The sequence below is a fragment of the Dermacentor silvarum genome, chromosome 1, assembly GCF_013339745.2.
Source record: "Dermacentor silvarum isolate Dsil-2018 chromosome 1, BIME_Dsil_1.4, whole genome shotgun sequence".
NCBI lineage: Eukaryota > Metazoa > Arthropoda > Arachnida > Ixodida > Ixodidae > Dermacentor > Dermacentor silvarum.
The window spans coordinates 240,688,150-240,711,845 of NC_051154.1; the positions used below are offsets into that span (position 1 = coordinate 240,688,150).

At 48.6% G+C, this 23,696-nt stretch overlaps 1 protein-coding gene across 1 annotated transcript; it reads left to right on the top strand.

The window, feature by feature from the left end:
- Window positions 1–4,660: 4,660 nt before the first annotated feature.
- LOC119436991 (hemocytin) lies at window positions 4,661–23,427 on the top strand. The gene is made up of 15 exons (XM_037704044.2): window positions 4,661–4,859; window positions 6,503–6,850; window positions 8,221–8,391; window positions 9,561–9,586; window positions 10,879–11,047; window positions 11,197–11,304; window positions 15,285–15,485; window positions 16,491–16,588; window positions 16,899–17,015; window positions 17,562–17,780; window positions 18,498–18,590; window positions 20,564–20,692; window positions 20,782–20,836; window positions 21,950–22,102; window positions 23,102–23,427. The coding sequence occupies exons 1-14, from the start codon at window positions 4,706–4,708 to the stop codon at window positions 22,060–22,062; spliced, it is 2,001 nt and encodes a 666-aa protein (XP_037559972.1). The 5' UTR covers window positions 4,661–4,705; the 3' UTR covers window positions 22,063–22,102; window positions 23,102–23,427.
- The last annotated feature ends 269 nt before the right edge of the window (window positions 23,428–23,696 follow it).

Sequence of the window (23,696 nt, forward strand, 5' to 3'; positions counted from 1 at the left end):
ACTGCGAGAACTCATCCGCTCTGTAGTGCGTGAAGAGTTGCAAAAGGCCGCTGTAACACCGCAACCTACGGTAAGCTCCATAGCGAGCATTATCAAGGACGAACTGCACCAGGCGCTTCGTGATACCTTGCCTCCTGCTAACGCTGCGGCAGTACCTCCTGAATACCCTCGTGCGACCTACGCGGAAGCCCTGAAGCGCCCTGCTTCCTCTCCGCCGCTATTCGTTCGTGCTCCTCCTACGGTGTCAGTTCAGTCGGTGCAGCCGATACCGTACTACGACGCTGGGTACACGCCGCCGCCCGTTGTTCATGCCGCTCCATTTGCCCATCGTACGGAGCAAGCGGTTCACTACGTCGACGATAGACGCCCGCCCCCTCGGAAGTCGGATGTTTGGCGCACACCCGATTCGCGGCCTCTGTGCTTCCACTGCGGTGAAGCTGACCACTTGTACCGCCAGTGCCCATACCGGCGCCTTGGGATTCGCGGATTTTCCGCATACTCGCCGCCGCCCCGATACGGCCAACGACCCCGGGACATTCAGGAATACCTGTCCCAGCAGCGCTTGCCACCGCCTGCCCGGCGGCAGTCGCGTTCGCCGTCTCCGAGACGATTTTCACCTCCGCCCCAGCGGTATTCTCCCGAGCGGTCGACCAGTCCCCGCCGGGAAAACTAACTGAAGCGATCTTTGGGGGCGAGGTCGCTGACGGTCGAAGCGCTGAAGACCTCCGACGGACGCAGTTACGGAAAGATACCGACCCGACACCACCTGCAACTGAACGAGACGACCGGCTTTCGCTCGATATACCAGTTACTGTTGACGGTCATGCCGTTAGTGCTTTAGTGGACACCGGCGCAGACTACACGATACTAAGCGGCAAAATAGCAACGCAGCTGAAGAAAGTGATCACGCCCTGGCATAACTCGCAGATTCGGACAGGCTGGCGGCCACATCGTTACTCCGCTGGGCGCCTGCACGACTAGAGTTGAGATTCAAGGATCTACATTCGTAGCGAGCTGCCTTGTCTTACGCGAATGCTCCCGCGACGTTATCCTTGGGGTTGACTTCCTGCAGGAGTACGGCGCGATTATCAATCTGCAAGAGCGTCGTATCACTTTCTCTGCCGAACGAGCAATCGACGTGCAAGACGGCCGACGGCGCGACGACGTACTTCGTGTGTCTGCTGACAGTGTAACGCTTCCTCCACGTGCCAGTGTCCTCGTCGACGTCACATGCTGTGGCTTACGCGATGGCGAAGCGGTGGCCGAAAGTAACTTGGAACACCTACTGAAAGCAAGGTGTTTGTGTGGTTCGCAGTGTTATACAGATTCGTGCTGATCATTCGCAATTGCTTGTTACCAACTTTAGCTACGAGCACCGACACCTGTTCCGCGGCACTTCGTTAGCGTTTGCAGACGCAATAGCAGACGTTAAAAACTGTTTCACGTCAGAAGTAGTGGAGACAGCAGACACGTCTCTGGGCCATCTTGACATCAATTCTGAACTGTCCACCGATAGCCAGACAGCACTGCGCAAGCTCTTGCTTGAATTCAGGACCTGCTTCGCACATTCTTCCAAGGTACGACAGACTTCCATCACTAAACACAGGATCATCACGTACGACGACGCACGCCCGATACACCAGCAGCCTTACCGCGTGTCGGCAAGAGAACGCCAAGCCATACGTACGCAAGTCCAAGAGATGCTTGACGATGGCGTCATCGAACCTTCCAACAGCCCGTGGTCATCTCCGGTCGTTCTTGTCAAAAAGAAAGACGGAACGCTACGCTTCTGTGTCGACTACCGCAAGCTCAACAACGTGACTAAAAAGGACGTGTACCCGCTGCCGCGTATCGACGACTCGTTAGATCGACTACGGCGCGCCCAGTACTTTTCTTCTCTCGATTTAAAAAGCGGGTACTGGCAAATCGAGGTAGACGAACGCGACCGCGAGAAAACAGCCTTTGTGACTCCAGATGGGCTCTATGAATTTCGAGTGCTTCCTTTTGGCTTGTGTTCAGCCCCGGCTACTTTCCAGCGAATGATGGACACTGTCCTTACTGGACTGAAGTGGCAGGCCTGTCTTGTGTACCTGGATGATGTGGTCATCTTCTCTGAAACGTTCGAGCAGCATCTTCACCGCCTACGGAGTGTGCTAGAAGCCATCCGATCGGCAGACCTCACACTTAAGCCCGAAAAGTGCCACTTTGGTTACGAAGAGCTCAAGTTCCTCGGTCATGTAGTAAGCGCCAAAGGGGTCCGACCCGATCCAGACAAGCTTGCCGCTGTGGCCGCGTTTCCAGCTCCTGCCGATAAGAAGGCCATCCGGCGCTTCCTGGGTTTGTGCGCCTACTATCGCCGGTTTATTAAAGGCTTTTCGAAGATAGCGGAACCCCTGACACGCCTTACAAGAGACGATACGCCATTTGTGTGGCATAATGAGCAACAGGCGGCTTTTGCTGAATTACGACAGCGCCTTCAGTCAGCACCCGTTCTTGCACATTTTGACGATGATGCTGACACTGAGGTGCATACCGACGCCAGTAGCATTGGCCTTGGCGCAGTGCTCGTCCAGCTTCAAGATGGAGTGGAAAGAGTTATAGCGTATGCCAGCCGCTCCCTGTCCCGTGCCGAGGCGAATTATTCGACTACGGAGAAGGAGTGCCTCGCGGTCGTGTGGGCGATCATCAAGTTTCGCCCCTATCTCTATGGTCGTCCCTTCAAAGTAGTGACGGACCACCATGCCCTCTGTTGGTTGGCAAGCATGCGCGACCCTTCAGGACGACTGGCACGGTGGAGCTTGCGGCTACAGGAATTTGACATCACCATCGTTTATAAGTCTGGCCGTAAGCATGAAGACGCTGACACGCTGTCCCGCGCACCCATTGATCCTGCCAGTCAGGAAACAGAGGATGATGACGGCTTCCTGGGCGCCATTAGTTCGTCGGACTTGAGCAGACGGCAGCGTGACGACGGTGAGATTCGACCGATCATCGATCATTTAGAGGGTCGCGACACAACCATACCACGCCATCTGTCCCGCTCGCTGACGTCCTTCTGTCTGCGAGATAACGTGCTGTATAAGAAGAATGCTCGTTCGACCAGCCGTGCTTACCTCCTGGTGGTTCCAAGGGACATGCGCGACGACGTCCTCTTCGCTTGCCATGACGAACCGACATCTGGTCATTTAGGCTTTTCACGAACACTCGCTAGAGTAAGCGAAATGTACTATTGGCCCGGGCTTTCGGCAAGCGTCAAACAGTACGTTAAAGGCTGTCGTGAATGCCAGCGCCGCAAGACACCATCCGTTAAACCGGCTGGCTTACTTCAGCCAATTGAAGCACCTCACACGCCTTTCGACCAAGTCGGCATGGACATTCTCGGACCGTTTCCCCTTTCTGCCGACGGCAACAAATGGGTGATCGTCGCGACTGATTATTTAACACGCTATGCTGAGACGCAGGCGATCCCACGAGCCACGGCCTCAGAGGTAGCGCACTTCTTCATGCGCCACATCGTCTTGCGTCACGGTGCTCCCTCCACTGTAATAACTGACAGAGGGACAGCATTCACAGCGCAGCTTATGGACGAGGTTTTTGAATTGAGCAACACCAGGCATCGCAAGACGACCGCGTACCATCCGCAGACCAACGGACTTACCGAGCGACTGAATAAGACGGTCACAGATATGCTCGCAATGTACATAGACGTTCAACACAAAACATGGGATCGGATCTTGCCTTACGTGACCTTCGCGTATAACACCGCCGTGCAAGAGACGACGCGCTTCACGCCCTTTCGCCTTCTCTACGGTCGCGAAGTCCAGACGATGCTGGACGCTATGCTGCCGTGTCAAGACGCTGACCTATTGACAACTGACGCCGAGGAATTTGCAGAGCGTGCTGAGGAAGCCCGGCAGCTCGCGCGGCTGCATATCGGCCAGCAGCAGCAGGCAGACGCACGACGCTACAACATCCGCCACAGGGACGTGTCCTACAACCCCGGGGACCAAGTTTGGGTGTGGACCCCCGTTCGCCGTCGTGGTCTCTGTGAAAAACTGCTAAGCCGGTATTTCGGTCCGTATAAAGTGCTCCGCCGCGTCAGTGACGTAAACTACGAAGTTGTTCCGGACACATCATCGCAGACACGGAGTAGGACACAAAGACAACCGAGCTCAGACATAGTTCATGTTGTGCGCATGAAGCCGTACATTGCGCGTCCGTAACTTTTTTTGTTTTCGTTTTTTTTTTGTTCTCTCATTCCCTTCTTTGTTTCTACTTTTCATTTATCTTTGGGAGATTGCTTCTTCGTTCATTGACTGTGCCGGCGTGACGGCTACTTTTTTTTGTGTACTTTCGCTTTGCCTGCCTTCTTCGTCGTTGTCTTCTACGCCTATTTTTTTTTAGCATCGAGGCGATGCTTTTGTTCGGAAGGGGGGATATTGCCACCTGTAGGTAGTGGGTCGAGGGCAAGAGTGGGTCGAGCCCAAGAGAAGAAAGAAGACCGCGCGCCCCCTTCTCTGCTCGAGCCAGCCCCGACGGTCGCGTCTTCCGAGAGCCAGCTGCTCTACGGGTTATTAAACCTTCAAGTCCACTTCTAGAGGCTCGTGACAGTATATACACCAACGAATCGACAGCTGAGCCACCATCTCTTTTCCAGGTCCAGTTCGACGAAAGCGAACTTCAGGATAGGGATTTCCCGTGGAGCATGCAAGGATTCAACATTTCCTGGGTTCCGGGCCGCACTACCGTCGTGTACGTGCCCGCGATCAACCTCGTGGTGCGGTTCTTCGAGCTCAACTACGGCTTCAGCATCGAAGTGCCCTCGTTCACGTACTCCGGGAAATTGACGGGACTGTGCGGTAAGTCGTCCACTTTACCTTTTCGCAGCATAGTTTTCTTCTTTCTTAGCGATAAGAATTGCGTGAACTTCTGCCACTGTGAGTACTGCATGCCTGCCGAAGAACTCCTGTTGACCACTCGCTACAGTTATGTTGCAATCTGCAAACGCATTGTAGTGTGATATAAGGGTGACAAAGTTGATCGAATGCAGTCCAAACCACGAAATGTTTTTGAAACACGAAAGTTCGAGAAAATAAAAAAAACAATGTCGCAGTTTCGCACGAAAGGCGAAGCATCAATTGCGATCGCAAATTAGTAGAGAGCTGTTCGGAGTAGGGATAGTAGTTTTATCGGCTGCATAAACTTGGACACATTCGCTTACTAACTCAATTAACAAGCGTGGTGTCAGCGCGCACAAGCAAACATGAATAGATCACACTGAATGACCGCAGACAACGACTGTCAAACGCTGGCAGCAAGCGCAGCCGCCGCAGCGGGCGAAGGTTCGTGCGGTCTATCGCTTCAACGGAAACTGAGCGGCGAATGCACAGCGCATACAAAGGTCAGAGCCGTGTGGAGATAAGAGATGGTGCGGGCGACCGCCCCAGCCGGGCAAAGTACGAGCGCAATTGTTGGCTTCCCACGCTGGCTTCCCGCTTTCTTGCTTTCGCGTGGGAGATTGAGTGGCAAGTTCCCCTTGCGCCCGGTTGCAAGATACGCCTTTGGTGCCGGAGCACAGCGTCGCCCCGCCTGCCTCCCTCCCTCCCATACCCCCATGGCCTTTCGCGCGAAGGTCGCGTTTGCTTTCCGCCGTGAGTTCGCTCTCCATGATAGCGCGCGTCCCCGGCGCGCGGCGACGATTTCATCGCCCTTGGACTTTATACGGAACCTCACGGTGACGGCAGAAATCCGGTTGAAGTGTCCATATACTTGCTATCGCAATAAAACAAAATTTGGTCTGAGTCACTGCATCTGTTCTCAAATGGAAAACTTCAGTGGACATTCTTCCGTGCGACTAGCACTTTTCTAACCTATATTCCCGGTTGAGTAGAGAAGTCGCGAACGAACTTTGAAATCTTTTGTGTTGGGCTGTACTTGCGGAGCACCGCAACAAAAAACGAATAATGCCAGCACCAGTGTCGTTTGTACTCTCGATAGACTATTTTGCAAGCTTATATTAACAGCCGGTGTAAACCTTTTTACCTTCCGCTGAAACCTAGCATCGAATCTGCTCGAATTACGTCGAAGTCGTGCTGCGCAGCTACGTAATTTCTAGCATCAGACTCACCACATTTTCTTCGATCATGAACCTTATAGAGATAGCTCGTAACTTATATGGCCACGAAGGCGTCTCTTATAGTCATTCATTTGACTACATGCCGAGCAAAAATATGTGTTGCTTGGACTTGTCCGTACCACAGTCATTACAGAGGCACCACGTGGACTCCAAACCCCTGCTGGCTCCGCAGGAAAATGCACACGCTAATGCGGCCTCAAGCGCTTAAAGAAAACGTCACCAAACATGATATTTTTTGTTCACCTCAGTAATGAGAGGTTGATTAGTTGCCGGTTTTGAATCGCGTGAATACTGCTGGGACAACCACAGCCTGCGCGCTTAAGCACCCATATAACCCACGCGCATTACCGCCTTCCGCGCTCGCAGGCGACTGCGACTTGGACGAGAGCAACGACCTTCAGCACCGCAGCGGCTACCAAGTTGCCGAGGTGCGCGACTTCGCCTACAGCTGGCTGGTCGAGGGCAGCCCGGAGATCTGCACTGTGCTGCGCTCGTCGAGCCAGCGGGAGGTGCCTCCGGAGGTGTGCCGGTTCCAGGAGAACGCGTGCGAGCTGTACGTGGATCCCGTGGCGTACCAGCGGGCCTGCCTCAGTGACGCCAGCTACTCGCGCAACCTGAGCGCCTCGGTGTGCCGCTCCAAGCTGCAGTACGCCGCGCACTGCTGCGCCACGGCAGGGGTGTCCGTGCACCGGTGGCTGCAGGACTCCGGATGCGGTACGCTCACAGATGCGCAGCGCGTCAACCCCGAGGATCGCCATTGTTCAGCGTTTCTATTTGGGCTTGTTTGTTATCTATAACAGCAGTAAACGTAGTGGAGCCAGTTTTATCCAGTTCCTTTCTCGTTTGCCCCTGCCTACAACGTGCTGCGCTTTTTATCGCGATTGTTTGATCAAACTCGTGAGCTAATCACTGCAAGTAAGGCATGGCGGCATTTTTTTTTCAAGTGAATAGAATGTGCTTTCATTCCACCCATTAACAGAAACGTAAGTTTCATTCTATCTCTGTTGATGGAAGTTTGTGAACCATTAGTTGAAGAAATGGCCCATTGGCACAGTTGGTCGAAGGCGCCATTGCATAAACAAAATTGTAGGGCAAAAACAAAAAAGCAGTGGGGCGCTTGTGTGATTCCAGAGGGTGTCGTCGGTCTACTCAAAGTCGGCACTTTACACGTGACCACTGTACTAACAGGGTATTGCACTGCACGCGTAATGCCTGACAAACCACGTGAGTGCACGAGACAAAGAAACACCGAAACTGATACGCAATAAAGTGAGAAAACTGGCAAGAAACTGTAACAGAGCATATTTTACACGTGAGAGCATCGACTCTGGCGGTTGAAAGTTGCTCGAAACTTCAATGTTTAATGCGGCTGTCGCGTTTGATAAATCTCAGAGCCACACCTGAGGGTCGACAAATGAGTGCTTTCGTTTCCATGCTGCAGGCAAGCCGTCTGCGCATCCGTAGAAGAGCAAATAAATCAGTTTAGTTACGTAACGCTGTGCGCAACTGTAACGAACTAATCACATTTAAAACGCTACTTAGAAGCTTACACACTTAACATTTTAGCACTCCTATTGGTGTATAACAGGCGCTTGGTTTATCCCATGGCTACCACACTAACGCTAAGTCGAGTCGTTGATGGGCGCAGATAACGTTTTCTTTTTTGGTGACTATATTTTGGCAACTAAACATCATTATAACTGCGATGGACGACACAAAACCTCGATGAAATTAACTTTAACTATTGTTACCAAACTCTCGTGTCAACTATTTCGGTGGGCAGCAATGCACAGTTTTCAACAACGCCTTCACTAATCGTACATGTCATTTGAGCTAGCTGTCCAATACAGTTACTTCTTTATAGCCTTGAGGGTGACCGTGTTAGTCATATGGGACTTAAAGGCGCAAAACGTTTAGTTCGTGCGCTTTCTGCTGTTTGCGCGTAGTGTGCGCCACGTAACCCAGAGAACGTAACAACGTGTTTCTACGCCTTCGGTGCACTGGAAACGTCCTCCTTCATTATCAGCGATCAACACACAGTGTACTTGCGTCATCGCTCTATTCTGTTTCCTCCGTGCGTCCAGATTTCAGCTGCCCGAAGAACATGGAGCTGCGCTGCGACACCGGCTGCCCCAAGACATGCGCCAACTACAAGGAGCCGGAAAGTGCGTGCCCCGTGATGCCGACGTACTCGTGCTTCTGCAAACGCGGCTTTGTCCTCAAGAACGGCGAATGCGTCGACACTAAGCACTGCGGTGAGGAACTAAAACGGTGGAAAAAGGGCACTACATATGAGGACAGACTTCGCTATTCTGCAGTTTTACTGCACACTGTGGACTAATTTACACCTTTAAGAGTGTAAATATGCCAGTAATTGGCACCCGATGAAGTGTAATGGTGTGAATTATATAGACACAATGGCATCCTTACGCACCCTTAAGGGTGTAAGTTTGTTTACAGTGCTTTGGCCTACAGCTTCATTAGTACACGCCCTAAAACAAAAGGAATACCGGTGACCCCTCTTGTAAATATAGAATTGTCTTCGTGTCCTAAATTTTACTCTATTTTCAAGCTCAAAAGTGCACTCACGATTGATGAAGGTTATTGTTGTGGGACAAGATAAGCCCCTGAGGGTGTAGCGACGACGTTTGCAGTGACGACGTCTTACTCTCGCGATGTCAGAACCACGATTCAGGACCCGAAAAGATGTACGATCGCCATAACTGGTACAAACAGCCCCGAAGTGCTTGTCCTTCGATATATTTAGTTCCACTTTATGATAATCTCCGGCTTTATCGGCGAACGGCGTGCTTGGTCTACGTCGACATAATTTGCGTGATTGATGGTCCATGCGCCATACATACGCGGAACGTTGCTCTCAACAGTTGTCACGCCTGTCGCACGTAAGTCACGTGAAAAAGGCATAAGTGTAATGATGTTATGCGTTGAGATAGCGTTATGGGGAAACGTACGATCTTTTTCGAATGCGTTAAGAGCACTGCGCGCTCGGCCGAGGGTATACCGCTGGTCTGTGAACTTGTGTGTATATGCGGTGTTCTTGGGCACTTGAGATCTCTAAATACTGAGAAGCGTGAAGTTTATCATATACGGAGCTTTGAATCGCTACGGGTACAATGACAGCCTAACTGTCGTATAGATTCGTGTAATAGCCTTGCCCTGCAACTGAGAACAAAACATTTTTAAACGTTTACATCGCTTGTGTTTAAGCCGCAACCGTGCGTACTTGCACTTGACCGCGCCGAATCTTAATTTACGGTCCTTCTCAAGCCAATGGATTAATTCAGTTATTTCACTGTTTTTCCTGGCGATTGAGTTTCAATTCCTCATAAAAAAGAATTTAAGAAAAAGAAATAAAGAAGGACGGAAAAGGAACAGGCTCTTATTTTGGTTTTGCCCTTTTCAGAGGCCTGTGACGATCAGGGACACTTGGTAAGTCAGCAGGCTTGTTATTTACCGTTCATTATTTCTTTCCTGTAACTTTCCATTATAACTTTTGACCCTGCATATCCTCCTGAGACCCGAAACACCTATGTGATATAATTGCTCTTCAAGGTGGTTTTTATTGTCTACTGTTATGTTATAAACTTGAAAAACAATTTTTAAAATTAAGATACCACGGTTAAAGGCCAAAAACTGCATCACCGTGTACGTGAACATCTCCTCATCTCCTCATGTTTGCTATTGTAAAAACTGTATCTCATTGCTTAAACACAGAGATGAAGATGGAACTACGTGTAGTACATTGCCATGCTGCTGGCGCGTCCGGTATTTTTCACGCAATCTCAGTGATTGCGAAACACACCTCAAGTTTGCTTTCGGCCATCTGGGACGACACAGAGGTCTACATCAATTGAGTGTCAAATTCCTCAAAAGCAGATCGCTAGAATATGAGTAAACTACATCTTCACAGTTACGCATGCACCATACTTTATACTAAGAATGAATATTTTGCGTAATTACTTGCGAGTGAACTTATAAAAAATGTAGAAGGCAATGTGCAATGTATTGTACAAGGAGTATTAGGAGGATATGGGATACGCGAGATTCCATAATCCGGCTTCACCGCAGGCTCACAGCTCAGGCAGAACACCATGTGCCAAGAGCGAGAAGAAATCAGAGGGAAAGATGACAGGGACGGTGGCACCTTCCCGTGCGGTGTAGCGTTGCTTCGTTTGACGAGGATGATGATTCAATTTGAAACTCGGTGGTGGCGCATATGCCACCGAACTCATTCTTTTAATTTTTCCTTGTTTAGATATAAATATCTAAATGCCTCCTATACACTATTCAAAATAGAAATTTCGCTTAATTGAACGTTTTCCCTACTTTTGCGGCACCAATCTTTCAATGGTCTCTTGCTAGTCTCCACCGCAGATTAATTCACGTTTACCTTGTTGTCCTTGTAACTTAAGGCTTCTTGTAAGTTCAGTACTTCCACATTTATCGCTGAACTGATACTGTGACATTCTACCAAAACATGATCAATGCATTCGAACTCTTTCCTCGCGCTAGATGCAAATAATGTTCACCTGAACATTTTCTTTCTCAACTCTCCGTTCTCTACATTCTGATTTTATCGTCCGATATGGCGCCGTCTCGCGTGAATCGGATTAGATGTGTGGAGAGATCTCACAGAGCTTCGCAATAACTGCGTACAGTGCATGCGCACTATTGTTTCTCTACAATTATTCGTCGTAACTGCCTTCAACGATTCCCCGAAGGTCGGCGACTCGTGGCAAGTGAGCTCCTGCGAGACGTGTGGTTGCGGCGAGAATCTGAAGATTCGTTGCAGAAGCATCATCTGCCCGCCCCCGCCAATCTGCAGAGATGATGAGAAGCTGCAGCAACTTCCGAAACAGAACGGGACATGCTGCGAGGCCTACCTTTGCGGTAATTCTGCCCTCTTAGTTGTTTAGAGCTCTTTTTTTAATTACCAGCACGACGTTTCGCAATATGGACTTCGTCATGCCACCTTGCCTGGTTTTTTTTGCATTTGGCTACACTCAGGAGACTTATTTTGTTTTCCTACCTTTCTGCAGATGCCAATTTGATATCCTCCTGCAAGGCGCCCGAACCCGTCATATGTCCACCAGGTGCCATAACCAAGATAAAGACAGACAGCTCCGGATGCCCAACCCATGTCTGCGGTTAGTTGTCGAGAAATGTTGTATACGTAATTGACGCCCGTTTTCACTGTCGGGTCACCGCTCTGGCTTGCATGCGTTCGTTTACGTATTTTTTTTTAGTTTTCTTCTCTCTCTCATCCTGTGTCTCTCCCTCTTTAATTTTTGTTCATTGCTTACTATTTACGCTATATTAACGATTTACGAGACGCGCATCATATGTACTGAACGTGAACGTTCTGATTCTGAGTCGCGGAATAAGCAAGTAAAGTTACAGTACCACTGCTCCACGCCTATTGTAAAAGCGCGGAGGACGACCGTAACTCTTCTTTAACCCTGCTGCATCGGGTGTTGCAGTCCAACCTGCGTGGTTTCTACGAAGCAGTACTGATGTTACTTAAGATGTACTGATGTTGACATTAAGAGGAAAAAATGGAGCTGGGCAGGCATGTAATGTGTAGGATGGATAACCGGTGGACAATTAGAGTTACAGAATGAATACGAAGAGAAGGGAAGCGTAGTCGAGGACGGCAGAAAACTAGGTGGGAGGATGAAGTTAAGAAATTTGCAGGCGCAAGTTGGAATCAGCTAGCGTAAGACAGGGGAAATTGGACATCGCAGGGAGAGGCCTTCATCCTGCAGTGGACATAAATATAGGCTGATGATGATGATGACTGATGTGCCTGTGTCGTGGCCGCCGGTGTGGGTTCCAAAGAAACGAGTGGTGGCCATAGTTTTCTAGTGAGCGTTTTTTAAAAGTGAAACTTTGCGAAGCTCGCCGGGTTTCGGGACCGTGCCTGCGGCCTGGCTGTTCCCTTTCCGCATAGGCCACCCAATCAGAGCGTAGTACGCGCGCCCGGCGCGCCGCTGGGTTCCTTGCAGCACCACCAGATGGCGCTCGCCTCCGCGCATCCGCGGCGGCGCCGGCCGTTCGAAAAAAAAAGAACCAGGAAGCTCGCCTTCGCGCGTCCGTGGCTGCGCGGTAATGAGGAAGTAAATGCTTCCTGCAAATAGGAGTAGGTATGCGCATGCGGCCTCTGAAACCATGATGCGTTCAAGACGTCTGTGGTACTCGCTATAGTCAGCAACTCCGCTTAACAAAAGGCGCGGTGTAATTTATGTGCGCCCTCGTGCGCGCGCGCGCGCGCGCGCGCGCGCGTGTGTGTGTGTGTGTGTGTGTGTGTGTGTGTGTGTGTGTGTGTGTGTGTGTGTGTGTGTGTGTGTGTGTGTGTGTGTGTGTGTGTGTGTGTGTGTGTGTGTGTGTGTGTGTGTGTGTGTGTGTGTGTGTGTGTGTGTGTGTGTGTGTGTGTGTGCGTGTGTGTGTGTGTGTGTGTGTGTGTGTGTGTGTGAGCGCACGCACGCACAAGTCTCCTCCTATAGCCCAGCCATGGCATGGCATCGCATGGCGTTCCGCGCAGCTGAGTGCATACGTGGCTCACGCGCCGTATTTTGGAGGTAATCTACGGTGGGTTCCAAGGCTAAGGGCGGGCCGAGATGGCTGGTGAGTTCGTGCGTTTGTGTGGTGAGTGTTGGTGGTCGCGTGTTCTCAAGTTTCGGAGATGCGGTATAGTGAGAGCAGCACAAAAGCGTTCGCTTCCCGCTGCCGGTTCTCTTCATCACGCCAGCGTTGTCGCATCGAGTCTTCGTGATCATCGAGATGTGAGATCGGTTCACGTTTCCCTGTGTGCGCTTGGCACCCTGTTTGTTAATTTAATTAGTAAGGGAATGTTTAATCCAATTTATGAGACTGATAATACTATGAACCTTGCTTGGTGTAGTTGTCTAATGCTTTGCTAACGATATTAATGCTTCGCCATTCGGGTGAAACTGCGACTTTCTTTTTCTTCATTACCCGCCACGTTAAAAAATCATAAATATATCGTTTTTTTTTACTTTATAATGCGAACGAATATCTCACGCACGAAGACCGTTTTTTCAAATTTTAAACTTTTGTCACCGCTCGCCTTTTCAGAAAGTGTGCTTCACTGCAATATGATGCTTAGAGAGGTGAAATTTATTTCCCAGGTAATAACCGCGGCAATGTAGAGATTTTAAATTCGTAAACATCTCTGTGTTTACCCAACGAGGAAACCCGTCCGTCCCTCCCTCCGTCCGTCACGCAAGACGATCGCTTTCAAGATAGGGCTCGCAGCAGCGAGCGAATCGACCTTCGTGCTGCCTCTCGCTTCAACGCGAACTAAGCGGCGAGAACACAGCGCACACGAAACTATCTGCATTCGGCTAAACAGGTTATGATAAACCGTTATGATAAACCGTTATGATAAACCGTTATGATAAACCGTTAGGATAAACCGTTATGATAAACCGTTATGATAAACCGGTTATGATAAACCGGTTATGATCAGTGACGTACACCCATGTGACGGTCACTCTCTGTGGTGTGTAGTAGAGGAACGTGCCTTCTATGGATGGGTGGCCTCGCATCTATTCCGACATTGCCCTAACATTAGAGTGTAATCCGTCCAGTAGTTTTACTTCGAAAACGCTGGACTGAGCAGGAAGTACGTCAAGCTAGACACCTAACGAATAAACGAGTTGTTGCGTGTCACAGAAGATCAGCAAAGGGCGAACCAATCTTCTTAAAACAGTCTTTCCGCTGAGCACGACGTCGTGCATGGGGTCGATTTATGTTACCAGCCGACTCGTTTCTACGAGAGCTGAATGCCAAAACGCCCGTGCACTCTTTAAGAACGCCGCGTGGTTTAAATTTATCTGAATTTATCCGCGGCTTGCGGTGCCTCTCGTAAACGCGTGCAGCTTTTTGTTGTAGAACTCAATTGCGCATATTACTAAACACGCCCTTCGAGCTGCATAAATACAATTTTAGCACTACCGGTTTGCCCGTTTGTACGGCGACACGTTATTGCATTGCTCAGGTCCCTGTTTTTTATATTATTTTTGTTTTATTTTGCCAAAATGGAAAGATTCGCTGCATGAATGTTTCTGTGTGTTTGTACGCCACTGCTTAAGTACTCTATACTGCGACGTATATTCTCCTATACCAAAGAGACCATGAGACGCTTGCTACTGCCAGCATAGTGCACAATACTGTGGATTAATTTTTGCGATGACAATTATACGGACACTCGAGGCGCGTTCGCGTCGTCGCCACCGTAGTGTTGTAACGGCAACGACGGCGCATGCGTGACTCGCACACGGAGGGTTAGATGGTCTCGTTTCTGGAGAGGTAAAAGGTGAGTGCGTTTGTTCCCAAAAACGAGGAAGCCAAGTCGACGCACCGTCACGCTCTACTCAATATGATCTGCAGCACGTTGCGAGGAAACAATCGCCCACCATCTCTGTGAGTGTCGCCGCTTCAGTGTACCCAGGAAAGAACTTGCAAGAGTGTTAGATAGACTTGACAAACGCCCTTTGTCGGAGGAAAGGGTCCTGGGACACTGGACGAGACCGTCCTCAGTATTGAAGGCTTTGAAAGCGCTGTTGCGCTTCTTGAGGAGAACTGGTCTTAGAGACAGACTTTAAGCAGTGCCGTATTCTCCTTTCGTCTCCCCCCCCCTTTTTTTTTGCTCTTCTTTCCTTTTTTTTGTAACATCTCTTTCCTATTATCTTTTATTCCCCTTAGACCCTTTCCCCAGCACAGGGTAGCCAGCCGGTCTGAGAACTGGCTAACCTCCATGTCTTTCCGTCTATTCCTCCTTCCTTCCTTCCTTTCTTCCTTCCTTGCATAGGGTGAAAGTAAACACAATAATAGGCATCGCCGTTGGTTTTATATGATTTAATACACACCGCTTGACTGAAGCTTCGCATGTATACACACATAAGCTATTATCTGCATAATTTTCATATTTATGTACCGCGTCAGAGCATTCCTACCACCCTTGCTGTATAGTCACACTTTGGACGCTGACCTTTTATTACACTATACTTACGATTTCCTACTGATTCACACCTTGGCAGCCAGTGAAAAAAAAAAGAAAACCATTATGTGACCCTTCCCGTCGTTTTCCTTATCCCCCTCGCAGAGTGCGACCCGAAGATGTGCCCGCCGCTGCATTGGCCCGTCACCCTCGACCCGGGACTGGAGGCGTTTGTGGAGCAAAAAGGTTGCTGCAACAAGGTGTCCGTGAGGTGCAACCTAAACAAGTGCCCCGAGATACCCACGTGTCCGCCTGAGACTGAGCTGGAGAACGCGCCAGGAGAGTGCTGCACCGTCTACAAGTGCAGTACGTCGATGTTCGCTCTGAAACGCTCATTCTGTCTCCGCCGATAACCTTGAGCTGCGTTCACGGCATAGCCGTATAGGTTGTTGGTTTTTTATCGTAGACCCTACCCGTATTAGCGTACCGGCAACTGTCACTATAACGTAAGAGAATAAAGCATTAATGTGAAACGCAGAATAGGAGGGGGAGGTGGAAGAATTCGTGCTTTTCCTGAGAAGGTTGCTTGCTCACGCTCCACAATCATTCTCTCTAGCGCGCACGCGCTGCAGCTAACGTTTTCTGCAGCTGATACTAGGCAAAACGGTAAAAAGCTATAATGATCATAGCAATGCGCTAGCCATCGCCATCACTGATTTGCCACTGGGCGAAATTTAAACTTTTTCCTTTTTGTTTTCTGCTTTCGTAATGTGCCGGAAGGTCCCTTTATTGGCAACAGTTTCCAATAACCGCTGTATTATTCGTCATCGTTGCTTTGGAAAACCGAACCGTGGCGATGTCTGAATTGAAGTAGAGAATATAGTAGACAAGTTAAGAGTTCTGGAAGTGTCGGGAGCTTGAACTACTGATGTCGAAAAGGACAATGTTTTACTCCGCGCTGATTTGCCGCAGCTCTCGTCAAATATTCACACCTCTACTGGATATGTCAGCCGCAATTTTTGGAATCGGTGTTTCGTAGTCCGCACTTAGGCTGGTGTTGAGAATGAAGCTTAATTGAGTTATTTACAGCTAACTTCCCGGTCGTTCAGTTCTCGTTTCATTCGTCTTGCCTTTAGTGGTGCATCTTCTAAATACCCGCTCCTCAAGGCTTACGTAGCGGCGAGCAGCACAGATCTTGCTGTGAATGAAACTAGACTATTAAGAATGTCATTTAAAATGTGACAGTGCGGTAATGTAAAGGAAAAGCGCGTATTGTAATTTTTTGATCCAATCGTAACAAATGAGGCTGCATCGCGTTATAAAACTCCCAACAAACCTCACGCTCTGCGCATTCTCAATTATTCGTTGCAGTGCCCAAGAATAAATGCGCCTACATCCACCGCTACAGGGTTGTGAACGGCATGCAGGTTCAGCTTCATCCCGAGCAGCGCTATCAAAAGATGTATCCAGTGAGTATACTTTTCTTTGCTGGCGACTGCCTAGTATTAGGCAAAGTTAAGAGAGTGCTTCACGCTTGCAATGACTTCCTTTTTTCTTTTTCGCAAATGCGCAAATTCATGCACCGATCATGTCGGCTTCATCATACTACATCATACATGTAGTTTACAAACAGCATTTGTCTGCTACATGTGCAGCAGTTCGACGAATCGGCATGATGGGCCAAAGTGACAAACATTTCTCACCAGAGCGGCGGCAAGCATGCCTGCGTATGAAACCACAAGTGGGCGTGAACTTGCATGCGTGGTTTCCAATGTGCAGGTGGACTCAAGCTGGACGGACGGACTCTGCACCAACTGCACGTGCACTGAACACTTCCACCAGTACCAGTATAGCTGCAGAGTCAAAGTGTGCCCCAGCCATCAGAAAGACAGTGAGGTCAGTGCATTGCTTGTTTTAACCTTCGTATTAACTAAAAGCTACAGCATAATTTCATGCCTGAGCTCCAAACATTCGTTATGTACTTGCAGGTTGTCGTCGACTTTAGAAAAAAAAAATGTCGATAGCATCGGTGGAGTGACTTTCGACGCAGTTAAAAACCGGGTTTAAGCTGCCGACGAAAGTGTATACGCTACTCTAAAGTACCTTACTTTTTTTTTTAAAGAAGCCTTACATTGCTATAGAGCAATGACCTCTGTGAAACCATGACGTTTATGTCATTGAAAAGTCGTCGTTGCGACATTGGTAAAATAGGTTAGGGCAGCTAAAGTTCGTAACAAAGAGAGAGAGAGAGAGAGAGGAAAGGCAGGGAGGTTAACCAGGTCTTTTTTCTGCACTGCACGGAGTCAAGGAAAACCGTGCAGACAAAAATATCGCAGGTTATGGATTTGTCTAGTTAAAACACACTGGAGACGTTCTTTGTGCGCCGATCGTAACGTTCGCAAGCACTCATAAACAGCGGCAACATGCCCTGTGATTGCACAGGACTACGAGTACTCGGCGTCCTCGCGCAACGTTGGCGTGTGCTGCCCGGAGGAGCGTCGCACCGCATGCCGGGGCGGCGGCCAGACGCGATCCATCGGCGAGGCCTGGGAGGAGCCCGCGGACGGCAAGTGCCGTTCGTACCGCTGTGAAAGGTCGCCCACCACCGGCGAGGCCGTCAAGGTGGTGCTCACGCAGATCTGCAACAACACCTGCCACCCGGTGCGTGAATCTATGTCCGCGTTCTACTCACGGCTGTTCCCTGTTCAATCCAATGTTTATCCTCATAAACCAAAGACAAATTCGAAGAAGACATCAATGCAGGAGGAGGTCTCATAAATAGAGCATTGAGTGTGAGACCTCCTGTTAATGCGCGCGTTCAAGAAAAATAACTTTATGATGGAGGAGTACTGAAAAAGCTTAAATCGTACAAAGCGCCATAACTACAATGAATAGAATAAATACAACATTGCAATATGCAACAAGCTACTGCGCTATTTCTGCAATAAACTCCACTATTTAGCAGGAAACTTGACCTGTTATATTTCCTGTTTCCCATAAAGTTAGAGCGGATAATGTATGCACTATTCATTTAAATGCGTGTAAAATTCATATTATCAACCAGCTGCACTTACTTAATTGATTCGACCAGATTTTTTTAATTTCTAAGACTCAAATGGCTGTGATTGTTGGTAGCAGATTCTTATTTAGGCTTTCAAAATATTTAGCATACTTAACGAAGATGGAAAATTTTATAGAAGTCGAAGCACGAAATTTGGAACTTTGCTTCAGCTCATCATTGCAGTTCGCGGCCTCTTATTCCAATGGCAAGAGCACGTGCTGCGATACGTGCCTAAGCACTTGGAGTGAAGCTTGGAGGTAGCAATATTTCTTACTTTCTCCTTCTTTCTGTTTTTTTTTTTTTGTTCTCTTTTTCAGAGTGAAAAGTTTGTAGAACCTGCTCCAGGCTCCGGAGATTGCTGTGGACGTTGTGTACGCGAGTACTGTGATGAAGGCGGTAAACTGTACCAGGTGAGGACTATGGTAACCAGGCCTTCGAAATGCGCCGTAAATGGAAGCAGCACGTGTTCGCTCCTCAAATGAATTCAAATCCAGTTGACATCTACGTAATGTGAAGCATGCTCGCTTTTGTTGAATAATATAAGTGTTCTCCAGCGAACGGTTAATACTTTTTACGACTTGTGTATCATATCGACCTGCGTGTCTATATACAGACCCTTGCTCAATCACAAGTTTAGCTGTTTTTTTTTCCACGTAAATCAATCATTGTGTACGCTGAAATGAATACTCTTATTTCAGCCGACCGGTAGAAGCAACTCGTGTGTACGAATTGCTTCTACCGGTCGTGTGTACGAAATTAAGATATCAGTACGTAGATATCACGGTATTTGAAGCCAGCTGCCCGTGCTGAGCTTTTTCATGTTTTGCAAAAAAAAAAAAAAAAAAAAAGGCCAGATACCGGTGTTGCGACTGGGTGTCCAGAAATGTGTGAAGTTCAGGCGCCATGGTGCAGTAAGGATAGTTGGCCTTGGTCTGACATTCGGGTCGTTTTAGAGCCCACGTTTACGTTTACATCTTGTACAAGATCGAGCGTGTGTCCGTCTCGTCTTTTAACTTCTCCGTCGTTATGGTCACGTCACCTTCCCCCAATCCGGTGTCAGGATATGGATGACATCAGCCTCGGCCAATCCGGAGGTTTGTAGCCCTTTTCCTCCGAGGATAGCTTGGCCCAAAACACACGCATGTCACTGTGCATGAACAGGGAAATAGAAAAATACACAATGACCCCGTTTGCGACACGGACGTGGCTGTTTGGGCCCGGTGGTACTTCAGAAAGACGTCTGCATCCGGTTCGCTCTTTTCTTAATCGCCGCGGAATGGGAGGAAAAAGACAAAGGAACACAGGTCACCAACGGGAGAGAAAGGCACCACGAGATCGCTTGAAGGAATGTCCCTTTGCAAATTGCCCAAGCCCGTTTGACAGTGTCCAACTGGTTGCCATAAATTTCCGCAGTTGGAACTGTCTCTGACGAGGGCGTTGGCTTGTTTGCCATTGTCGCGTTCTCTGTGAGCGACTGGTTTCGCGGGGTAAACGCCCGATTGTACAACACGGGATAGATAGTCGTTAGAGAACTGATCTCGCACACGGTATACTGCTTCTACGTGTTCAAACGTTGCTGGCGACATTTTTCTAATCGGTAATACTCATGATCGAGCGAAATTTACCAATAAGAACTGTGCGTGTCAGTATGGCGGCTATGAGGCTTCAAACAATGGCAGCGTGTGAAAGCAAAACAAGTATCAGCACAAACAAGGAAGTTTGTTCACTGAAAAACGGGCACAATGATAATAAATCAATTGCTTCCGTGATAGTTGGTCACTCCGATGCCTCAAACGGAGGTGTGAAAGCATTCTCGTTGTGGTTGAAAATGTTTGCCTTCATTCGCATCTATTTAGCAGAGAAATGGGTGGTATGAACTGAATTTAACGAGCGAAAGTGATAACAAATTTCCTATCTAACATCATGAAGATGCTCCCGCACGTACAGCACATGCGACCTGGAACGCCTAGTATCTCAGTAAAGAGATAGCTACCATCCGTACGATCGCGTCACGAAGATAGGAGGAAATTGCACACGTCCTCCGCGAAAACTGCTTCAAGTTCTTATTTCGCCTTCGCGCTGCCAACTGCTGAATCCGTGGTTGCTCATTTTGCAGAGCGAGCACTCCGGACAGGCAGTGGTACCGGGTTCGCTCCCTGAACTATATGACGAGTTTGTTTCCACCAACAATGCTTTGAGTCCGGAGAAGCCGCGTGTATTTCTTTTGTAGCTTGTGCTGCCTTTGAGGTAGGTGCACACTTGCCGTTAACTTACTCGGTTTACCACTCCCGTCGCGTTCCCACTGCTTGTGCCTTGTTTTACATCCTGAGCACATATCTGCAATCTAAATAGAATAATACGCTGCCCCATCTGCATCATCCAGGTCGGCGAGACATGGGTGTCCAATGTCAGGCCATGCTTCGAAGTCAAATGCGTCCGCAATGACCATGGCGCCGTGGAAATGAAGTACACGCTCAGGCCGTGCCCGCCGCTGCCATCCAACTGCCCAAGAGTAAGCGCACTTCATATGAGAATTTGGCGGCACACGTTGACCGACTTGTTGGCATGAACCATTGAAAATGTCGGTTTTTAACTTTGCAGAACAGCATCGTGCGCGATGAGACCGGATGCTGCCAGAAGTGTCAAGTTACACCAGGTGATCTGTCCTTTCTCTTTGCTTTTTCTGGCAGGCAGAGTGTGGTGCTTTTCGCTAATTGAAAGCTCTCATATTTTTGTCCTCCCGCTCACAAAAGACGAGAGAAAAAGTTAGCCTTTTTATTTTCGAATTGTTTGTTTCTTTGTTTGTTTGTGTGTTTGTTTGATTACACATGCTGCCGCCTCTTTACGAGGTTCTGCAGTATGGTTCTGTACAGGCATACGCGCAATAATGAGAGAGGGAAGCGAGGAAATATGGTAACATACAGTGGTTTTCTTTTTTATTCTAACTACTTCAAGAAGCACAGATTTTTTTCTCGCTCAAATTTTAGAATTTTTTTCCCTTTTCATCGCCATCGTTCAGTCAAACACTTGGTATCTTTGTTTGCCTGGTTCGGCAGAATTAATGCAGTTATCAACGGGTAGATTAATTAATCCACGTCTTTGCGGCAGCTCGTTTCTCCGATGACGAGACCCGCATACGACGACTGTTTATTTGCGTTTCCGTTGGGAAACTAGAGTTAAAAAGAAAGCATCAGTAAGCGCAACGTTTTCTTTAACAACTTAATCATCGCCGCAGTAGTACAATACGTCACAACAGCACAAAGGGTCATTTTATATTTTCGTTTTTTATAGGTCTACGGTCAATATCGTCTCTTTTAGCGACTTCTTAAAAAGGGGGCCGAAAGAAAAGACAAAACCAGGCACGTTAATCAGAACCAACAATCTGGTTTACTCCCTAACACTGATGGATGGAGAGGGGAGGTAGAACGACAAGAAAGTAGAGAGATAGAGAGAGAGCAGAGGCACACGATCATTGCGCATAAAGAGAGAGAGAGAGAGAGAAAGCAAGGAGAGGCAGAGCAGGGAGGTCAACCAGACGAGCATCCGGTTTGCTACTCTACACTGTGGATAAGAAAAAGTGGGACTAGAAAGAGGAAAGGAGAGAGAGAGAGAGAGAATGAACACAGCTTGCACGCGAGAGGATGAATAGAAGAACTACAGACGTCACTAGGGCCGGTGCATTTCAAAAAGTGCACTAGTGCGCGAATAACATCCTACCATAAAGCACATAAGGCGTCTTGTTAACGACAGGCGCTCTTTTTTTACGCAGGTCCCTGTGCACCTCGCATACTAAAAGAACAACAGACGGTGCAGTACTTCTTCCTGAATGACCCCAACCACGGGTTCTGTTCAAAACCCCGACGCCATACCAGGTCTGGCTGAATGTCGTGGACAATGCACTTCGAGCACTGTTTACAATCCGGTAAGTTGACGCGTCTGCGATTCCGCATTGTTAATGTAGTTCCGTTGTCGTGAATGTAAGGCCTTGGCGGCCTTTTTTACTTCCCCTTCCCCACAACTTCCCCTTCCTCACAAGCGTGTTTCTGTCACCTCTTGTGTGAAGTGCTGAAGCTCTAACTCGTTGATCACGAGCGAGTGCCCCGAATAATTGCGTGTGTGATTGCTTGCACTTTGGTTTCTACACTAAGGGCTTCGTACACTGTTCAGTGTCCATATTTCTTCACTCATGCGAATTACTAAATTGTACTTCAAGCATCGGGTGCTGGTCTGACCAATTTGCAAGGGTCAAATAACTAATGTGCCACCTGTGTGCAGAAGCATGAACGTTTTCTGTCTTGGATCTCCTCATTTCGTCTACTAAAAAGGAATGGTTCCAAATGCCATACCCGCCTAAAAGAACACACCCTCACGATTTTGGCTCATAAAGTGTGCATGGTTTCACCACTAGGGGTCATATTGGGAGTGTGGCTGAGGACCTTAATTAGGTGTAGTGCAGTGTCTTATTTCGGTGTGCTCTACTAAAGGTTATGTGCGCTTATATACTTGTCAAAAGGAAGTTACTTTAACATTTGTTTTCTTTTTACGGACAGTTACGATAGCTTTCTTTTGCTCGGCGGCATCCAGTAATACGCAGCCGAGCTTTACGTTTCAAAATTTAGGAAGGATGTTTACACAACCACTAACCGAGGAGAGTCATGGACACGTAGTGTGGGGTATTTATAACCACCATTGTAAGAGCACACGTCATGGCATACGCTATGTCCACAAAGGTATCGCGGTACACTATTAACTTTTGACGCTGGTCAGGATAATCTGGGATTCAGCCATGCTCCCGTACGGCCGATCCGAGCTTGCGCAACGTGCCTAATGAGACCAGCTAGTTTGATTATTTGGCCATATGAAGTGTTATTGAACAGCTTGGAAGACAAATCGTGATGTGTGTTTCATTGTCTCTTTTGCAGAGACAAACAACTTCACGTCGAGGTGCAGCTGTTGCACCATCACGAAATCCGTGCCGAGAAAAGTGACGCTAACGTGTGAGAAAGACCAGAAAACCCACCGCATCCAGAAGGACTACCAGAACCCGACGGCGTGCAGCTGCACCCCGTGTGGGGAGTCGCGGGATCCTTCAGGCGGCATAAAAGTGCCCATACCACTTTAATGTGGGCACGCCACCGGGCAGCGCCCGAGCATGAGAATGTGTGTACACCACCATCATAACGTCGTTGCTCCTGTGGAATGAAAGTAATGGCAGGACCTTGAAAAGCTATCATCTAAGCATCGTTTTGTCACCTCAATAACACATTTGTCACGTCAAAAGTTCAGTTTTATAAATGGCGTAACGCAGGCCTGCGCCACAACGACCCGTGGGTGGCATGCGGCCTGCGAGCAGGTATTTAGCGGCCCCAGGCCGAAATCAAGATTCTACGGTGTCTGTCCCCAAACACAATGCATGACATAAACTGTTGGTCGGCGTCAGGCACGTTTAAAACAGAGTGTAGAGAATATCATGTTGCGAGCAGATATAAAATGTGAACGACCACCAAACGTATTCG

Bases quoted from the DNA above. Each gene is read 5' to 3' on its own strand.
- LOC119436991 (XM_037704044.2), top strand. From the start codon at position 4,706: ATGCAAGGATTCAACATTTCCTGGGTTCCGGGCCGCACTACCGTCGTG. The intron at 4,860-6,502 runs GTAAGTCGTCCA...CCGCGCTCGCAG, and splicing joins GAAATTGACGGGACTGTGCG to GCGACTGCGACTTGGACGAG. The intron at 11,305-15,284 runs GTTAGTTGTCGA...TCCCCCTCGCAG, and splicing joins ATGCCCAACCCATGTCTGCG to AGTGCGACCCGAAGATGTGC.